The sequence below is a fragment of the Phyllobates terribilis genome, unplaced genomic scaffold (genome assembly GCF_046119375.1).
Source record: "Phyllobates terribilis strain yellow unplaced genomic scaffold, ASM4611937v1 Scaffold_2__4_contigs__length_985480577, whole genome shotgun sequence".
Lineage (NCBI taxonomy): Eukaryota > Metazoa > Chordata > Amphibia > Anura > Dendrobatidae > Phyllobates > Phyllobates terribilis.
This window is the reverse complement of record NW_027362762.1, coordinates 43,539,849-43,554,353: the sequence shown is the minus strand read 5'-3', so window position 1 is coordinate 43,554,353 and position 14,505 is coordinate 43,539,849. Positions and strand designations below refer to the sequence as shown.

General features: G+C 41.5%; 1 protein-coding gene across 8 annotated transcripts in view; it reads right to left on the bottom strand.

Moving 5' to 3' along the window:
- FCHSD2 (FCH and double SH3 domains 2) overlaps positions 1-14,505 on the bottom strand; it is a 325,325-nt gene that overhangs the window by 61,946 nt on the left and 248,874 nt on the right. For all 8 annotated transcript variants that reach the window (XM_073661305.1, XM_073661306.1, XM_073661303.1 and 5 more), the window contains one exon: positions 482-558. In XM_073661305.1, the coding sequence (XP_073517406.1) occupies positions 482-558 (77 nt within the window). The remainder of the gene's footprint in view (positions 1-481; positions 559-14,505) is intronic.

The window sequence follows — 14,505 nt, the reverse complement described above, 5'->3', positions numbered from 1 at the left end:
AGTGACTGCACCAGCAGAATAGTGAGCGCAGCTCTGGAGTATAATACAGGAGGTAACTCAGGATCAGTAATGTAATGTATGTACACAGTGACTGCACCAGCAGAATAGTGAGTGCAGCTCTGGAGTATAATACAGGATGTAACTCAGGATCAGTAATGTAATGTATGTACACAGTGACTGCACCAGCAGAATAGTGAGCGCAGCTCTGGAGTATAATACAGGAGGTAACTCAGGATCAGTAATGTGATGTATGTACACAGTGACTGCACCAGCAGAATAGTGAGTGCAGCTCTGGAGTATAATACAGGATGTAACTCAAGATCAGTAGAGGATAAGCTCTAAAGCGGCCATTCCCTTTGAACATTTCTTCATTACTGGGGTTCCCTGTGATCAGTTTGTGGCAGTGATTATTGACAATAGGGAGGAGTTTACAGTCTCGTTTGTCCATTTCATGGAGCATTGGCGGGAGATCAGCGGTTACCTGCACTCGCTCCGCTCCTCCGGCTTCACTACAGGCCATTCCTTCTTCAGGTACTGGCTCGCTAACTTCTGAATGGTCTGTGGAAACAAAAACAGAAATGTTAAGAAGACGAAAAGGCGAAAGGAAAAAGAAAAAAGTTGGGGATGGGCACAGTATAAAAACAGACCAAAAGGTGCCGCAATCTGTAATTCCTGTACAAAAGAAAAAAATTCACATACAAAGAAACCTGCGCACACCGCGAACAAGAACCAACGGAAATGCAGCACATTTATTTAATTAAAAAAAAACAAAAACCCTAAACCCCTCCTCTGCATTTCCGGACCCTCCTGGCAGTATCGGCTTAGGATTCTTTATTATTTTCAGTATTCAGCACATGTTTTGTTACTTTTTCATCTCTATTGTGTCTCATTTAGTATTTTCTTATTAATGTTTCTGATTTCAGTTTTTGTTCCGGAATCACTGTTGGGTCATTTTGTCCCTTTTATTAACTCGGCATTTGAATCAGGGTCTTACATTTTACATTTAGGTTACACAGTCTACCTCCTTCAACCACATAGGGGTTTTGTTTGTGTTTAAGTATTTTTAAATTTGTGTTTTATTTTGTATTTTTTACTATATATATCATCTTTCTGATTATATTTACAGGGGTCTAAAAGGGGCAATAGAATCTTAGGTACAATATGGAGCTGGAGATGGAGGAAAGCTCACACTTTAAAGGTGGATCAGATGTAAAAACCACTGCAGGAATTTATTGATCAAGTTAACTGGCTAGTAAATTTGGAAAAAGGCATAGCCCTAAAAAAAGAGAGGTTATCTGTAAATTTGACAAGATATGGGGGTCTATGCATTGATGGCTCTGGTTTGACATCTAGGGAACTGAGGAGATTTTGCTTTGAGTTACGTTTATATGATGCCTCAAATTAAACTTCTCTGAAAATTAATAAAAATGATATTAGTGCTTCCACAAATTATATGGATGGACTATTGTTACCATGTTCAAATATTTGTTCATCTAATTCTGCTGGTTTTGCAGAGGCAAGATGTATAAATAACTCATGTGTAATGCTTCTTAAGGTTGGAGGGTGGAGAACGGTTTCTCCAATGTTTGTCTGGTCATTGCTGTCTTTTCCTTTTTTTTTTTTTCTCTTCGTGTAAATCTTTATAAAAATCAATAAAAAACATTTGATTGAAAAAAAAAAAAAAGTAGAATATCAGAGCATTGCAAATATCTCTGTGCCCAAGTTCAAGCTGCCCTATGAGAAATAGATACTAGAAATTTACATGTGGTTACATCTGAATGTTTTGGCTCTGGGTGAGCAGAACTTTATCATCTATCCTCTGCCTCGCATGTAACACATCGCCATCTATCCTCTGCCTCGCATGTAACACATCGCCATCTATCCTCTGCCTCGCATGTAACACATCGCCATCTATCCTCTGCCTCGCATGTAACACATCGCCGTCTATCCTCTGCCTCGCATGTAACACATCGCCATCTATCCTCTGCCTCACATGTAACACATCGCCATCTATCCTCTGCCTCGCATGTAACACATCGCCGTCTATCCTCTGCCTCATATGTAACACATCGCCATCTATCCTCTGCCTCGTATGTAACACATCGCCATCTATCCTCTGCCTCGTATGTAACACATCGCCATCTATCCTCTGCCTCGCATGTAACACATCGCCATCTATCCTCTGCCTCGCATGTAACACATCGCCATCTATCCTCTGCCTCGCATGTAACACATCGCCATCTATCCTCTGCCTCGCATGTAACACATCGCCGTCTATCCTCTGCCTCGTATGTAACACATCGCCATCTATCCTCTGCCTCGTATGTAACACATCGCCATCTATCCTCTGCCTCGTATGTAACACATCGCCATCTATCCTCTGCCTCGTATGTAACACATCGCCATCTATCCTCTGCCTCGCATGTAACACATCGCCATCTATCCTCTGCCTCGCATGTAACACATCGCCATCTATCCTCTGCCTCGTATGTAACACATCGCCATCTATCCTCTGCCTCGTATGTAACACATCGCCATCTATCCTCTGCCTCGTATGTAACACATCGCCATCTATCCTCCCGACTGTATCACACATCGCAGGATTAGACCTTTACATCATATTACGACGACACTGATGGAATAATAAGGGATCAGGAATGTGACTCCATCTGATTTAAAGGGACAGTAAAATATGCTGCGCAGCCAGAACGTCCAGCGTGGTCAGCAGCCAGATGGTCACACCGGCCGGGACACCTGACAAAGCAAACGCCGCCCAGGCAGAAAGGCTGAATCTAGAACACTAATGTGTATGTGCAGTAGAAGGGGCCCAGGCAGCAGCTATGGGGGCCACAAAAGGGGGAGGCTCAGCTCTACCCCAATGTGTCATTTATCAAACCTTTGTCTGATGTCACAGCTCCTGCACCTGTATTTACACAACATTATGCAACTACTCTTATCATAGAATGTCTACTCCTGTCACATCCAAAGCTGCACATACAATTTCCCCGGCAATCACAGTGCCGCACTTTAATAGGAAATAAAAAAAAAGAAAGGAAGATACTGAACCAGTAGGGAGCGGTGATCTGAGAGCATAGTGAAAGACAGCAGATAGGAGAATGCAGCTCTGGGTGTGACTGGAGTAATCAGGAAAGGCTAAGCAAAGGAGCATATAGGGAAAACTGTACAAAAATATATTCAGGCATAATGTAAAAGTTTCATACCAGAGATTCATGATCATGGATTTTATGGATTAAGGCTACGTTCACACACGCTGTGTTTTTTTCTGCGGCTATCTTTTCTCTTGCAGGAAAACAGCGACATTAAAAACACAGGTTTTGGTGCGGTTTTTTGTTGCATTTTTGCTGCTTTTTTTTTCACCACCCATTACTTCCTATGGGTGAAAAAACGCTGCAAATAGCAAATACGTTGAAAGAAGTGACATCCTAACACAACTAAGTCACAAAATACGCAGCAAAAAAAAACAAAAAACTACATAAGTGAAGAGAGAATTCTGGTTTCTCATAGACTTTGCTGGTACTGCAAGATGCAGCTGAAAATTTACATAAAAAAATGCAGCAAGATACGCTGAAAAACCCAACGTGTGTGAACATAGCCTAACAATGTACGACCCCCCCCCCCCCCAAAAAAAAATACAAAATATTTAATGAATATAGAAAAAAAATAATCTATAAAAATATCTGGAAGAAATATAGATATACACTGTATATAAAAAATAAAAATGATTCAAAATAGACAATTTATAAAAATACAAAAATATCTGAAAATAAAAATTCTATGAAAACCTAAAATATGAATAAAAAAAAAAAAATATGCAAAAATAGTTTAGATTTCTAGAAATAAAAAAAAATGAAGAAAAAAAAATCCAAAGAAATTTGAAAATAAAAAGTATAAAAAAAAAACAGATACAAAACATAATATATAATTAGATTAATTAGAAAGGCTAAAAAGCATGAAAAGATCTTAAAAACGTTTAAAAAAAATTCTGATACAAAAAATGGATTATGAATGAATATTATTTTGATACATTTATTTAAATGTCAAAATAATTTCCAAATAAATATTAAATATCTTTTCCATTATACCTAGATATATAAATATCTGAAAATGGATCTTTTGTCTTATTTGCAGCCTTCTACATCTCCAGGTTGTCGGACTCTGTTGAGGAGTCTACAACATGGATTTATTGACCAATAAATATTTGCCCCCCACCTAATAAAACAAGCACAGGACATCCTTTTATTCTGTGCAGCTGTACCCAGGGCTGGCGCTGCCCAGGAATGTCCCCCCATACATTATCCCTGGGATTTCACAGTGGGAGTCCGATGCCTTATTGGCTATAAAGAGCTTATATAATAAGTAACGACCAGAGGAGACGTTTATGGGAAGGATCCAGGAAACCCAACAACAACCACTACAGACTGGTGTTCCCAGACCCCGGGAAGCACAATGACGAGCTCAACAGATGGGCACCCACACCCCCTATAAATCACACAGGGTTTCCAACATGTGGCTGAAGATTAGAAACAATCCTTCACATTAATTTTGATAAAAAGATTTTTAATGATTAAAATAAATAAAATAAAAATCTGATTAATAAGGCAGCGAGAAAGAGCAAAGTGATGTTTGTGATCTTCAAGCATCTTTAGCTCTATGTTATTTCTTGTTTATAGACAAACCAAAAGATTTAGGACAGACTGGTAATTAAGTATTAATAAAAAAGACCTGGGAATCACCGTCTGACAACCGCAGGTGTTTAGCTCCGAGTTGTCACATATACATTGCTGCTCACCATTATTGACGCCCCTTCATTTTTTCCATAGACTGTACAATATCTTCAGAAATAAATGGAAATGTACCAAAGTTATATCCTCAGGATTTTTTAATTAGTGCTCCAAAGTAATACAACAATAAAACATTGTTTTTCAACTTCCATGTTGCAATTTCAAAGAAGAAACAGAATAAACAGCATGTGCGGCAATAAAGGCACCCCTAATTAATACTTGGCAGCCCCCCTAATTAATACTTGGTTGCACACCCTTTGGCATTGCTGGCAGCCTCCAGACATTTCTTGTAGCCATCTATAAGCTTCTTGCTCTTCTCAGCTGGAGTTTTCTCCCATCTTCCTTTGCAGTTTGTTCGAGCTCTTGAATGTTTGCAGGGATCTTTTACCCAATGGCAGATTTCAGCTCACCACAATGATTCAATGGGATTGAGGTCAAGACTTATTGTTGGCCATTTTAAAACAGTCCATTTTTTCTTTTCCAACCATTCCTATGTACTTTTGGATGTGTGCTTTCGGTTCATTGTCTTGCTGGAGGACCCATGATCTTCGACTCAAACCAAGTTTTCTTACACTGGGTAGGACATTTCACACTAAAATCTCTTAATAATTCTCTGATTTCATGATTCCTGTGATGCAGTCAAAGCCTCCAGTACCAGAAGCAGCAAAGCAACCCCACAGGATTATGGATCCTCCACCATGCTTAACTGTTGGTAAGGAGTTCTTTTCCTTATAAGCTTCATTGCATCGTCTATAAACAAACTGTTGCTTGCATTGACGAAAAGCTCTATTTTTGTTTCATCTCCATAGAACATTTTCCCAGAAGGATTGTGGTTTGTCAATGTACTCTTTGGCAAAGATCAGTCGTTCCTTTTTATGTGTTTTCTTCCTTGGCCTTTGCCCATAAGGCTCTGCTTGGTTTAGTGTGCGGCGTATGGCACTTGTTGAAACCATGACCCCAGACTGTTCCTGGTTGGCATTCAGGTCTTTGGATGTTTGATGTGGTGTTTTTTCCACCATTTGCACCAACCTTCAAAAGACATCTCTTGTCAATTTTCCTCTTTCCCCCACGTCCAGGGAGGTTCTTGACGGTTCCATGCTTGGCAAACTTCCTAACATTGCGCATTATTAAAACGGGGATACCAAGGTATTTGGAGATGGTCTTATACACTTTGGAAGTCTTGTGTTTGCTAATAATAGCAGTGCTGATGTCCTCAGACAGCTCCTTTGTCTTCACCATTGTGACAAAGGAACAGGGCCTACCATGTGGATTTTTAAAACTCTGAAGTCATCAGTCATTGGCTAATTAATTTCACATGGGCACCGACAATTAGATGTTTCCATATTAAATTAATGTAAAGGGCGCCAATACCAGTGACACAGCAGCTTTAGGTTTTCTTCTCTCCCATTGTTTTTTGTATTAAATTATGGTTTATCATTTGCTCTTTTGTATTTAACACGAGTCTCTATACAAAAAAACTGTTTCACTTGATTTATTTTTTTTCAGGACATTCCACATTATGTACTTAAACTTCATGGGTACAATAACGATGAGCAGGACTGTATCATACAAGTCATAGGAGGAGCAAAGCAGCTTGAAGCAGTGGCGATGGGTCATCTATCCCAATCTCAGACGGCTTTATTAATCAGATTTTTCTACAAGAAAACCTACACTAGGAAGACTAAGTACAATGCTTCCTGACAACCCCAAAAAGAAAGATGGATCACAGAGGTGGGATGTCCGTGCACTAGCAAAACACAGAGGAAACAGTCACGCGGTGTCATCCCCCATCCAGACAGCTTTAGTAATCAGATTTTTGCATTTAAAAAAAATAAATAAAAATCCTCCATTGTAGAGGAAAAAAATCCTCTCTCCCTGCTGAAAATCCACGGTCATCCTCCCACGTGTTCTTTAATGACTGGTCACAGTTCCAATTTAAATGATGTCAATAAAACTGCAGAAAAAAAGCAAGAAAAAGGGTATAAAGTTCCATCATTTGTTTGATGAACTGTCCTGACTGCCTGCGTAAGTAATATAATGCTGACTGTGCTGGAGGGGGTGACTGCGCGGGAGTCCTAGGGCAAAGGTCGAGTCATTCCTAGGATAGAGTGATAACATGAAAAGATAAAATAGTAGTAATGAAATCACAGGGGACATAAAAAAAAAGTCTTAAAGAGGCCACGAGAATTCAGATAAATCTGACCCATCACGATGGCCAATAATACGATTGCCAAAAAGAGATATATTTTCATACCAGAATCAAAACTTGTTTTTTTTCTGGATTAAAAAGAAAAAAAAATGAAATAAAAAATGGATAAATCTTCGTATGGCCCCGGCTGTGAAGAATGAACACTGATACGATTTGTGGTCATTTAATTTAATTCGTACCAAACACAGACATTCGTCAGTATTCACGCAATGATGGTGTTTCTGGGGCTGTATTCATGTACAGATGGTGGTTCTGGTACAGTATAAATGCAATGATGATGTTTCTGGGTCCGTATTCATGCACTGATGATGGTTCTGGTACAGTATTCATGCACGGATGGTGTTTCTGGGGCCGTACTCATGTACTGATGACGGTTATGGTACAGTATTCATGCACGGATGGTGTTTCTGGGGCCGTACTCATGTACTGATGACGGTTCTGGTACAGTATTCATGCACGGATGGTGTTTCTGGGGCTGTACTCATGTACTGATGACTGTTCTGGTACAGTATTCATGCACTGATGGTGTTTCTGGGGCCGTATTCATGTACTGATGGTGGTTATGGTACTGTATTCATGCAATGACGATGTTTCTGGGGCCATATTCATGTACTGATGGTGGTTCTGGTGCAGTATTCATATAGTGTTGGCACTTTTGGCGATGCATTCCTGTACTGTTGGTGGGTCTGATGCAGTGTTCCTAAACTGATGGCGCTTCTCAAACAGCATTCCTGTACCGATGGTGGTTCTGATACTGTATTCATGTATTGCATTGTACTGCTTGAAAAGAAGCATCACAAACCTCTCAAAATGTATTTCTTTTTCTACACCACCCCCCAAAAAATGCATTTAAAGTTTGGCATCCCCATGCACCATAATTGCACTGACCTGGAGAATTATATTCACAGGTCATTTTTGCTATACAGGAAATGTTGTAAAACCAAAACTCCAAAAACTAAAAAAAAACAATTCTGTCTATTCTCTGCAGGTTTATATTACTCTGCAGGGAACGTTGCCATTTTAAATATACAATTTAAAAAAAAAAAGTAAAAGAAAAAAAAATAAGTGAAAAAAAAAAGGCAAATAGATAAAAAAAAAAATAAATAAAAAAAATTGTATATTAAAAAAATAAAATAATGATATTATGCATACACACATATGTAGATAGACTTATTGAGATCTACAATTAATATTTACATTTTCTTGTGTTCCTCCGCCTCCTCGTTTTATCCCGAATCTCAGACAAACTGCGCTGTAATTAACGGCTTCTTGACTTGATGCAAGGAACAAATTACAGTGGACACATTCCAGATATAATTAATAGATCATTCTATAAGCAGATGACTATGCAAATGACAGGTTTTCATTTTTCCTCTGCGTGTCCCCCCACTTCCCCTCCGCCTCTAATTCATATACATGAGGAAGGGAGAACAACAAAGGGCCCATGGAGCAATTAGGTGAATTCCTACAGGGGTGACCCAATAAGAGAGTGCAGGAGACTGGGTGTTAATTCCTCGCCTCAATTCCTTAAAGAACATTGCACAAATGCCAATAGCAAGTGATACAAGGACTCGGCCAAGTGCACAAATCATTTAGGTGAATCCAAGAGGATGGAGGATCTCAGCATTAGTGATAGTCAGACCCTTTAGGGTTGAAACTGGCTGATAACAGAGGACATTGAATTGCAAAATGTATCCATCAAATTGCTTGTAGCAAATTGCATGGCATGCGATTTCCTTCCATTTAAACCAAAACCAACAGCAAACTGCATCATTTGCTACATTCCCTTTACTCAACATACAGAAAAAAAAAATCCTGGATTATTGGACACCAGTAAAAACGTACCCAAAACCACTGGTGGAGAAACATTAGAAAGATTGGGATATTTCCCACTTGATCTTTTTTTTTTTTTCTTTCCTCTATTTTCTGCTTCAAACCCAACATGAGTCGTGATCGCATCTCATTTTATCTTGCTGCGATTTTGCCACAATTTTTGGAAAATAAATCTTTTGCAAAAAATACAAACACCGAAGTTCTGCGCCGGACTTTCTGAATTCATCCCATGAGAACTTTTAAATTGTACGTGACCAGATAAAACTTTAGGAAAAGTTCCGTCAAAGATTCAGGATCTGGATCACAATCGTTACATGCATCTTATCGCAGTACGAGAAAGTCGGAACGTCGGAGACCCCAACGTCTTTTCTCGCACCCCCGGAAACGGAGAGGAAGCAGCATCTTTTTTTCTGACCTCAGTAAATATCTAAGTGTCGCTTTGCAGCATCTAAGAGGTTAATAATGAGGATTCAAGAGGATAATGCTGACACAGAAACCCAGATAAAAAAAAATCACACAGTCAGAGGATCATTTGTTCCGGCCAGGTGGCCGCTCTGCCCGTCCATGCTGCCATCCAAAAGGACGCCCACAACCGTCTTAAATACGATTATGGTAATTCCTGGTATTTCCTGCCAGTTTCCCAGGAACTGATGAACGATAGAAGATCCGAATGTCAGAACAGAGAGAAAAGGAGAAATCCTGCGTCCTGACATTACTGATTAAATGCTCTCCCTCATATAGAAACATCCAGAAAAATGTTATAAATGGAGGGTCCCTAGTGGTCCGATAGCAGCTTTCTCTTCATCCTGCACAATGTAACAATATCAGAAGAATCACATATTTACAAACAAGGGAAGAATGTATCAAAGGAACCAGAATCCTAGCAGAGATTCCACTTCTTAAAAAAGGACAAAAACGTATCTATTGTGACCGGTCCCTTATTTATTTAGGTCTTGTAGATACTTTCTCTGCATTATCTGACAAGGGGGTGTTGTATCATTTAAAAGAAAAAAAAAAAGAATTACAGTGCAAGTTTCTGGCGCAGAGTAAGCCAACTAATAGGTGGTGTAAACTCCAATGGTTTTTACCCACTTTCATAGATGGATAGCGCTTATAAATAGAATCACTTTTGCAATTTATTCCTCATTAAAAATTTCAGCCGTTCTTTAGGTATTAACACGTGTTTAGAGCTTGTTGCCTAGGAGACCGACCACCACTGCTGTCTATTTTATAAGCAGTGCGCTGAAGCTGCCCAGGATTAAGAGAGATTAACGAGCTCCAGCAATCCGGGCCAGCTTCAAAATAGTGCTTACAAGCTCGATAGAAATGAGCTTGTAAGCACCGCGCAGGTCCTGCTGCATAGCCGCGACGGTCGATCTCCAAAACAATGAGCTATAAACAGAAGAAAAAGTAATAATATCAGTAGAACAGCTGAACATTTTAATAAGTAGTAAATTAGCTTGGAATAACAAGGATCACCTGACAAATAGCCACTTATAAAGAGAGGAATGACCCCATTAAGGTCCATACACACTGGTGGGAACAGACGACTTTCTAATTTCTTGGAAGAGAACGGTCGACCCAATGACTGCTCAGGTAAAAGTTATCTAATGTCTACAAGTATTAAAGGTAGACAGTCGTTTAATTTGCCAGATCAAACTGCATTAACTACTTAAATAAATCACAATTTAAGACTGTCTAGTTGAAGTTTCACCTAAGAATTATACAGCATTGATAAATCTGCCCCAATATGTATAATTATGCGACTTCTCAGATACTAGCTGTCTTCACTTTTCAGTTACATCATTAAAAAGACATCAACCACTGAGGACTCTCAGTTCTTATGTCTTCTATTAGCCAACATGGTGCACAGAATAAAAACTTACCTGTATAATAATGTCTACTAATATATATATCTACTCATCATCAATAAAATGAGACAGTTCTAACTATTAGGCTATGTGCCCACGATGCAGAAATGCTGCAGATTTTTTCCGCATCTCCCTGGCAGGAAAAACGCGTGCGGATTGTGCGTGCGGATTGTACGTGCGGATTGTGCGTGCGGATTGTGCGTGCGGATTGTGCGTGCGGATTGTGCGTGCGGATTGTGCGTGCGGATTGTGCGTGCGGATTGTGCGTGCGGATTGTGCGTGCGGATTGTGCGTGCGGATTGTGCGTGCGGATTGTGCGTGCGGATTGTGCGTGCGGATTGTGCGTGCGGATTGTACGTGCGGATTGTACATGCGGATTGTACATGCGGATGTGAAGCGTTCTTCACTTGCATTTCTGCATGCGGGTTGACAAGCGATTTTCAAAGCGATTTTAGCATCACTTGGAAAGTGCTTGACAACTTGGTCACACTATATAAATCCATGCAACCGGCATATATAGTGTGACCAAGTAATAGTTTAAAAAAAAAAAAAAAAAAGAATAAAAATGGTAAAAAATAAAGATTACACTCACCTTCTGATGGCCCCCAGTCTTTTCTCCGCTGCGTCCGGTCTCTTGTACGGCTTGCGGTGGTGTAAAAGGACCTGCGGTGACGTCATTTAGTCATGTGACAGGTCACGCGACCGCCGATGTCAGCGGTCGCGTGACCTGTTACATGACTAAATGACATCATGGAAGGCCCTTTTAGACCATCACGAGCTGTATAAGAGACCAAACGCATTGCTGAGGAGACCGGGGGCCATCAAAAGGTGAGTATAATCTTTATTTTATTTTTATTTTTTTTTTCTACAGGTACTATGGTACCCGGGTCTGGAGGAGAGTCTCCTCTTCTCCAAACCCGGGAACCATCTGCACATTGAATCGCTTAATATCTGCTTGTGCACATGTAGTCATGCGGATATTAAGCGATTCAATGCAAGTCAATGGCGGCGATTACGCTGCGTGTCCGCAAAATTAATGGGACATGCTGCGTATTTTTCCGCAATGATAATCCGCAGCGGAAATTTCCGCAGCCTGTGCACAGCACATGCGGATTATCATTGGGGACCATGGGGCACGGATTACCAAGCGTTTAAGAGTTTTCGCTGTGGAAATTCCGCGTCAAAAACGCTTGAAAAAACGCATAGTGGGCACACAGCCTTATACCACCTCTTATGTAGAAAATATATTCTATTTATTATTTATTAATATAGTGCCATTGATTCCATGGTGCTGTACATGAGAAGGGGTTATATACCAAATACAGCTATCACTTACAGTAAATGAACTAACAATGATAGACTGGTACAGAGGGAAGAGGACCCTGCCCTTGCCGGCTTACATTCTACAGGACGGGGAAGGAGACAGTAGGTTGGGGGGTTGCAGCAGCTCTGGTGGTGGTGAGGAGGCAGTAGGTTGGGGGGGTTGCAGTAGTAGTAGTTTCGGCATTGTTAAGGAGGCAGTGGGGTCATGGCAGGCTGTAAGCTTGTTTGAAGAGATGGGTTTTAAGGTTCCATCTGAAGGATCCGGATGTGGCGGATAATCGGACGTGTTGGGGCACAGAATTCCATAGGACGGGGGATATTCGGGAGAAGTCTTGGCGGTAATTGGGTGAGGAACGGATAAGTGTGGAGGAGAGAAGGAGGTCTTGGGAGGACCGGAGGTTATGTGAGGGAATATATCAGGAGATTAGTTCAGAGATGTACGGAGGAGAGAGGTTATGGACGGCTTTGTAGGTCAGTGTTAGTAGTTTGAACTGGATACGCTGGGGGAATGGGAGCCAGTGAAGGGATTTGCAAAGGGGCTTAGCAGAGGAGTAGCGAGGACAGAGATGAACAAGTCGTGCAGCAGAGTTGAGGATGGACTGGAGGGGTGCGAGAGTGTTAGCAGGGAGGCCACAGAGGAGGATGTTGCAATAGTCGAGGCGGGAGATGATGAGGGCATGCACAGGCAGTTTAGTAGAGTTAGGGTTTGAGGAAAGGACGGATTCTGGAAATATTTTTGAGCTGGAGGCGACAGGAGGTGGCGAGCGCTTGGATGTGGGGCTTGAAGGACAGGGCAGAGTCAAGGGTTACTCCGAGGCAGCGGATTGTCGGTACAGTGGAAAGAGTGATGTCATTTATTGTGATAGATAGATCAGGTGGGGAAGATATGCGAGATGGGGGAAAGATGATGAGTTCAGTTTTGTCCACATTGAGCTTGAGGTAGTGGGAGGAGAAGGAGGAGGATATGGCTGCTAGACATGCTGGGATTCTGGACAGCAGAGAGGTGACGTCTGGGCCAGAGAGGTAGATCTGGGTGTCAGCAGCGTACAGATGGTACTGGAAGCCATGGGATTTTATGAGCTGTCCCAGGCCAAGGGTATAGATTGAGAAGAGTAGGGGTCCTAGGACAGAGCCTTGAGGGACTCCAACAGAGAGGGGGCAGGGTGAGGAGGTAGGGAGGGAGTGGGAGACACTAAATGTGCTGTTAGAAAGGTACGAGGAGATCCAGGATAGGGCAAGGTCTTTGACGCCAAAGGAATGGAGGATCTGTAGTAGGAGGCAGTGGTCAACGGTGTCGAGAGCAGAGGACAGGTCAAGAAGGAGTACAGAGAATTGTCTAAGTAAGTCATTGGTGATTTTGGTAAGGGCAGTTTTGGTGGAATGGTGGGGGCAGAAGCCGGATTGTTGGTTGTCGAAGAGAGAAAAGAGAAGTGGGAGGAAAGTTCAGCATGGACATGTTGCTTGAGGAGTTTGGAGACAAATGGGAGCAGCAATATGGGGCGATAGCTGGACAAGGCGGTTGGGTCGAGGGATGGCTTTTTGAGGATGGGCGCGATTGTGGCATGTTTGAAGGCAGCGGGGAAGGTACCAGAAGTTAGTGATAAGTTGAAGAGATGGGTTAGTGATGGGATGAGTGTGGGGGTGAGGTTGGGGAGGAGGTGGGATGGGGTCGAGTGCACATGTGGTGAGGTGTGATTTGGTGAGGAGAAGAGTAAGGTCTCCTTCAGTAATGTTGGGAAGGGAGGTTATGGGGGGAAGGGCAATGGTGTGGAAAACAAAAGGGGTTGTGGTGGTCGGACAGTAAAGACTTGCCGTGTTTGGTCAATCTTGTTTTTGAAATGTGCGACAAACAACTCAGCAGAGATGAAGGAGGTCGGAGAGGGCAGTGGAGGGCGGAGGAGAGAGTTAAAAGTGTTGAATACCTGTTTGGGGTTGTAGGATAGGGAAGATATGAGGGTTGTGAAGTAGGCCTGTTTAGCAGAGGTGAGGGCTGATTTGAATGCGAGTGTTGTTTGTTTGAATGTAGTGAAGTCATCTTGAGAATGTGTTTTCTTCCAACGCCGCTCCGCAACCTTGGACGCTTGTCGAAGCTGTTTAGGGAGGTTGTTGTGCCAGGGTTGCCTGTTGACTCATCATGTTCTGCCATGCACTCCATCATGCCACCAACTATGTACAAGAAAATAACTACTATAATACTGCCCCCTATGTGCAAGAATATAACTACTATAATACTGCCCCCTATGTACAAGAATATAACTACTATAATACTGCCCCCTATGTACAAGAATATAACTACTATAATACTGCCCCCTATGTACAAGAATATAACTACTATAATACTGCCCCCTATGTACAAGAAAATAACTACTATAATACTGCCCCCTATGTACAGGAATATAACTACTATAATACTGCTCCTATGTACAAGAATATAACTACTGTAATACTGCTCCTATGTACAAGAATA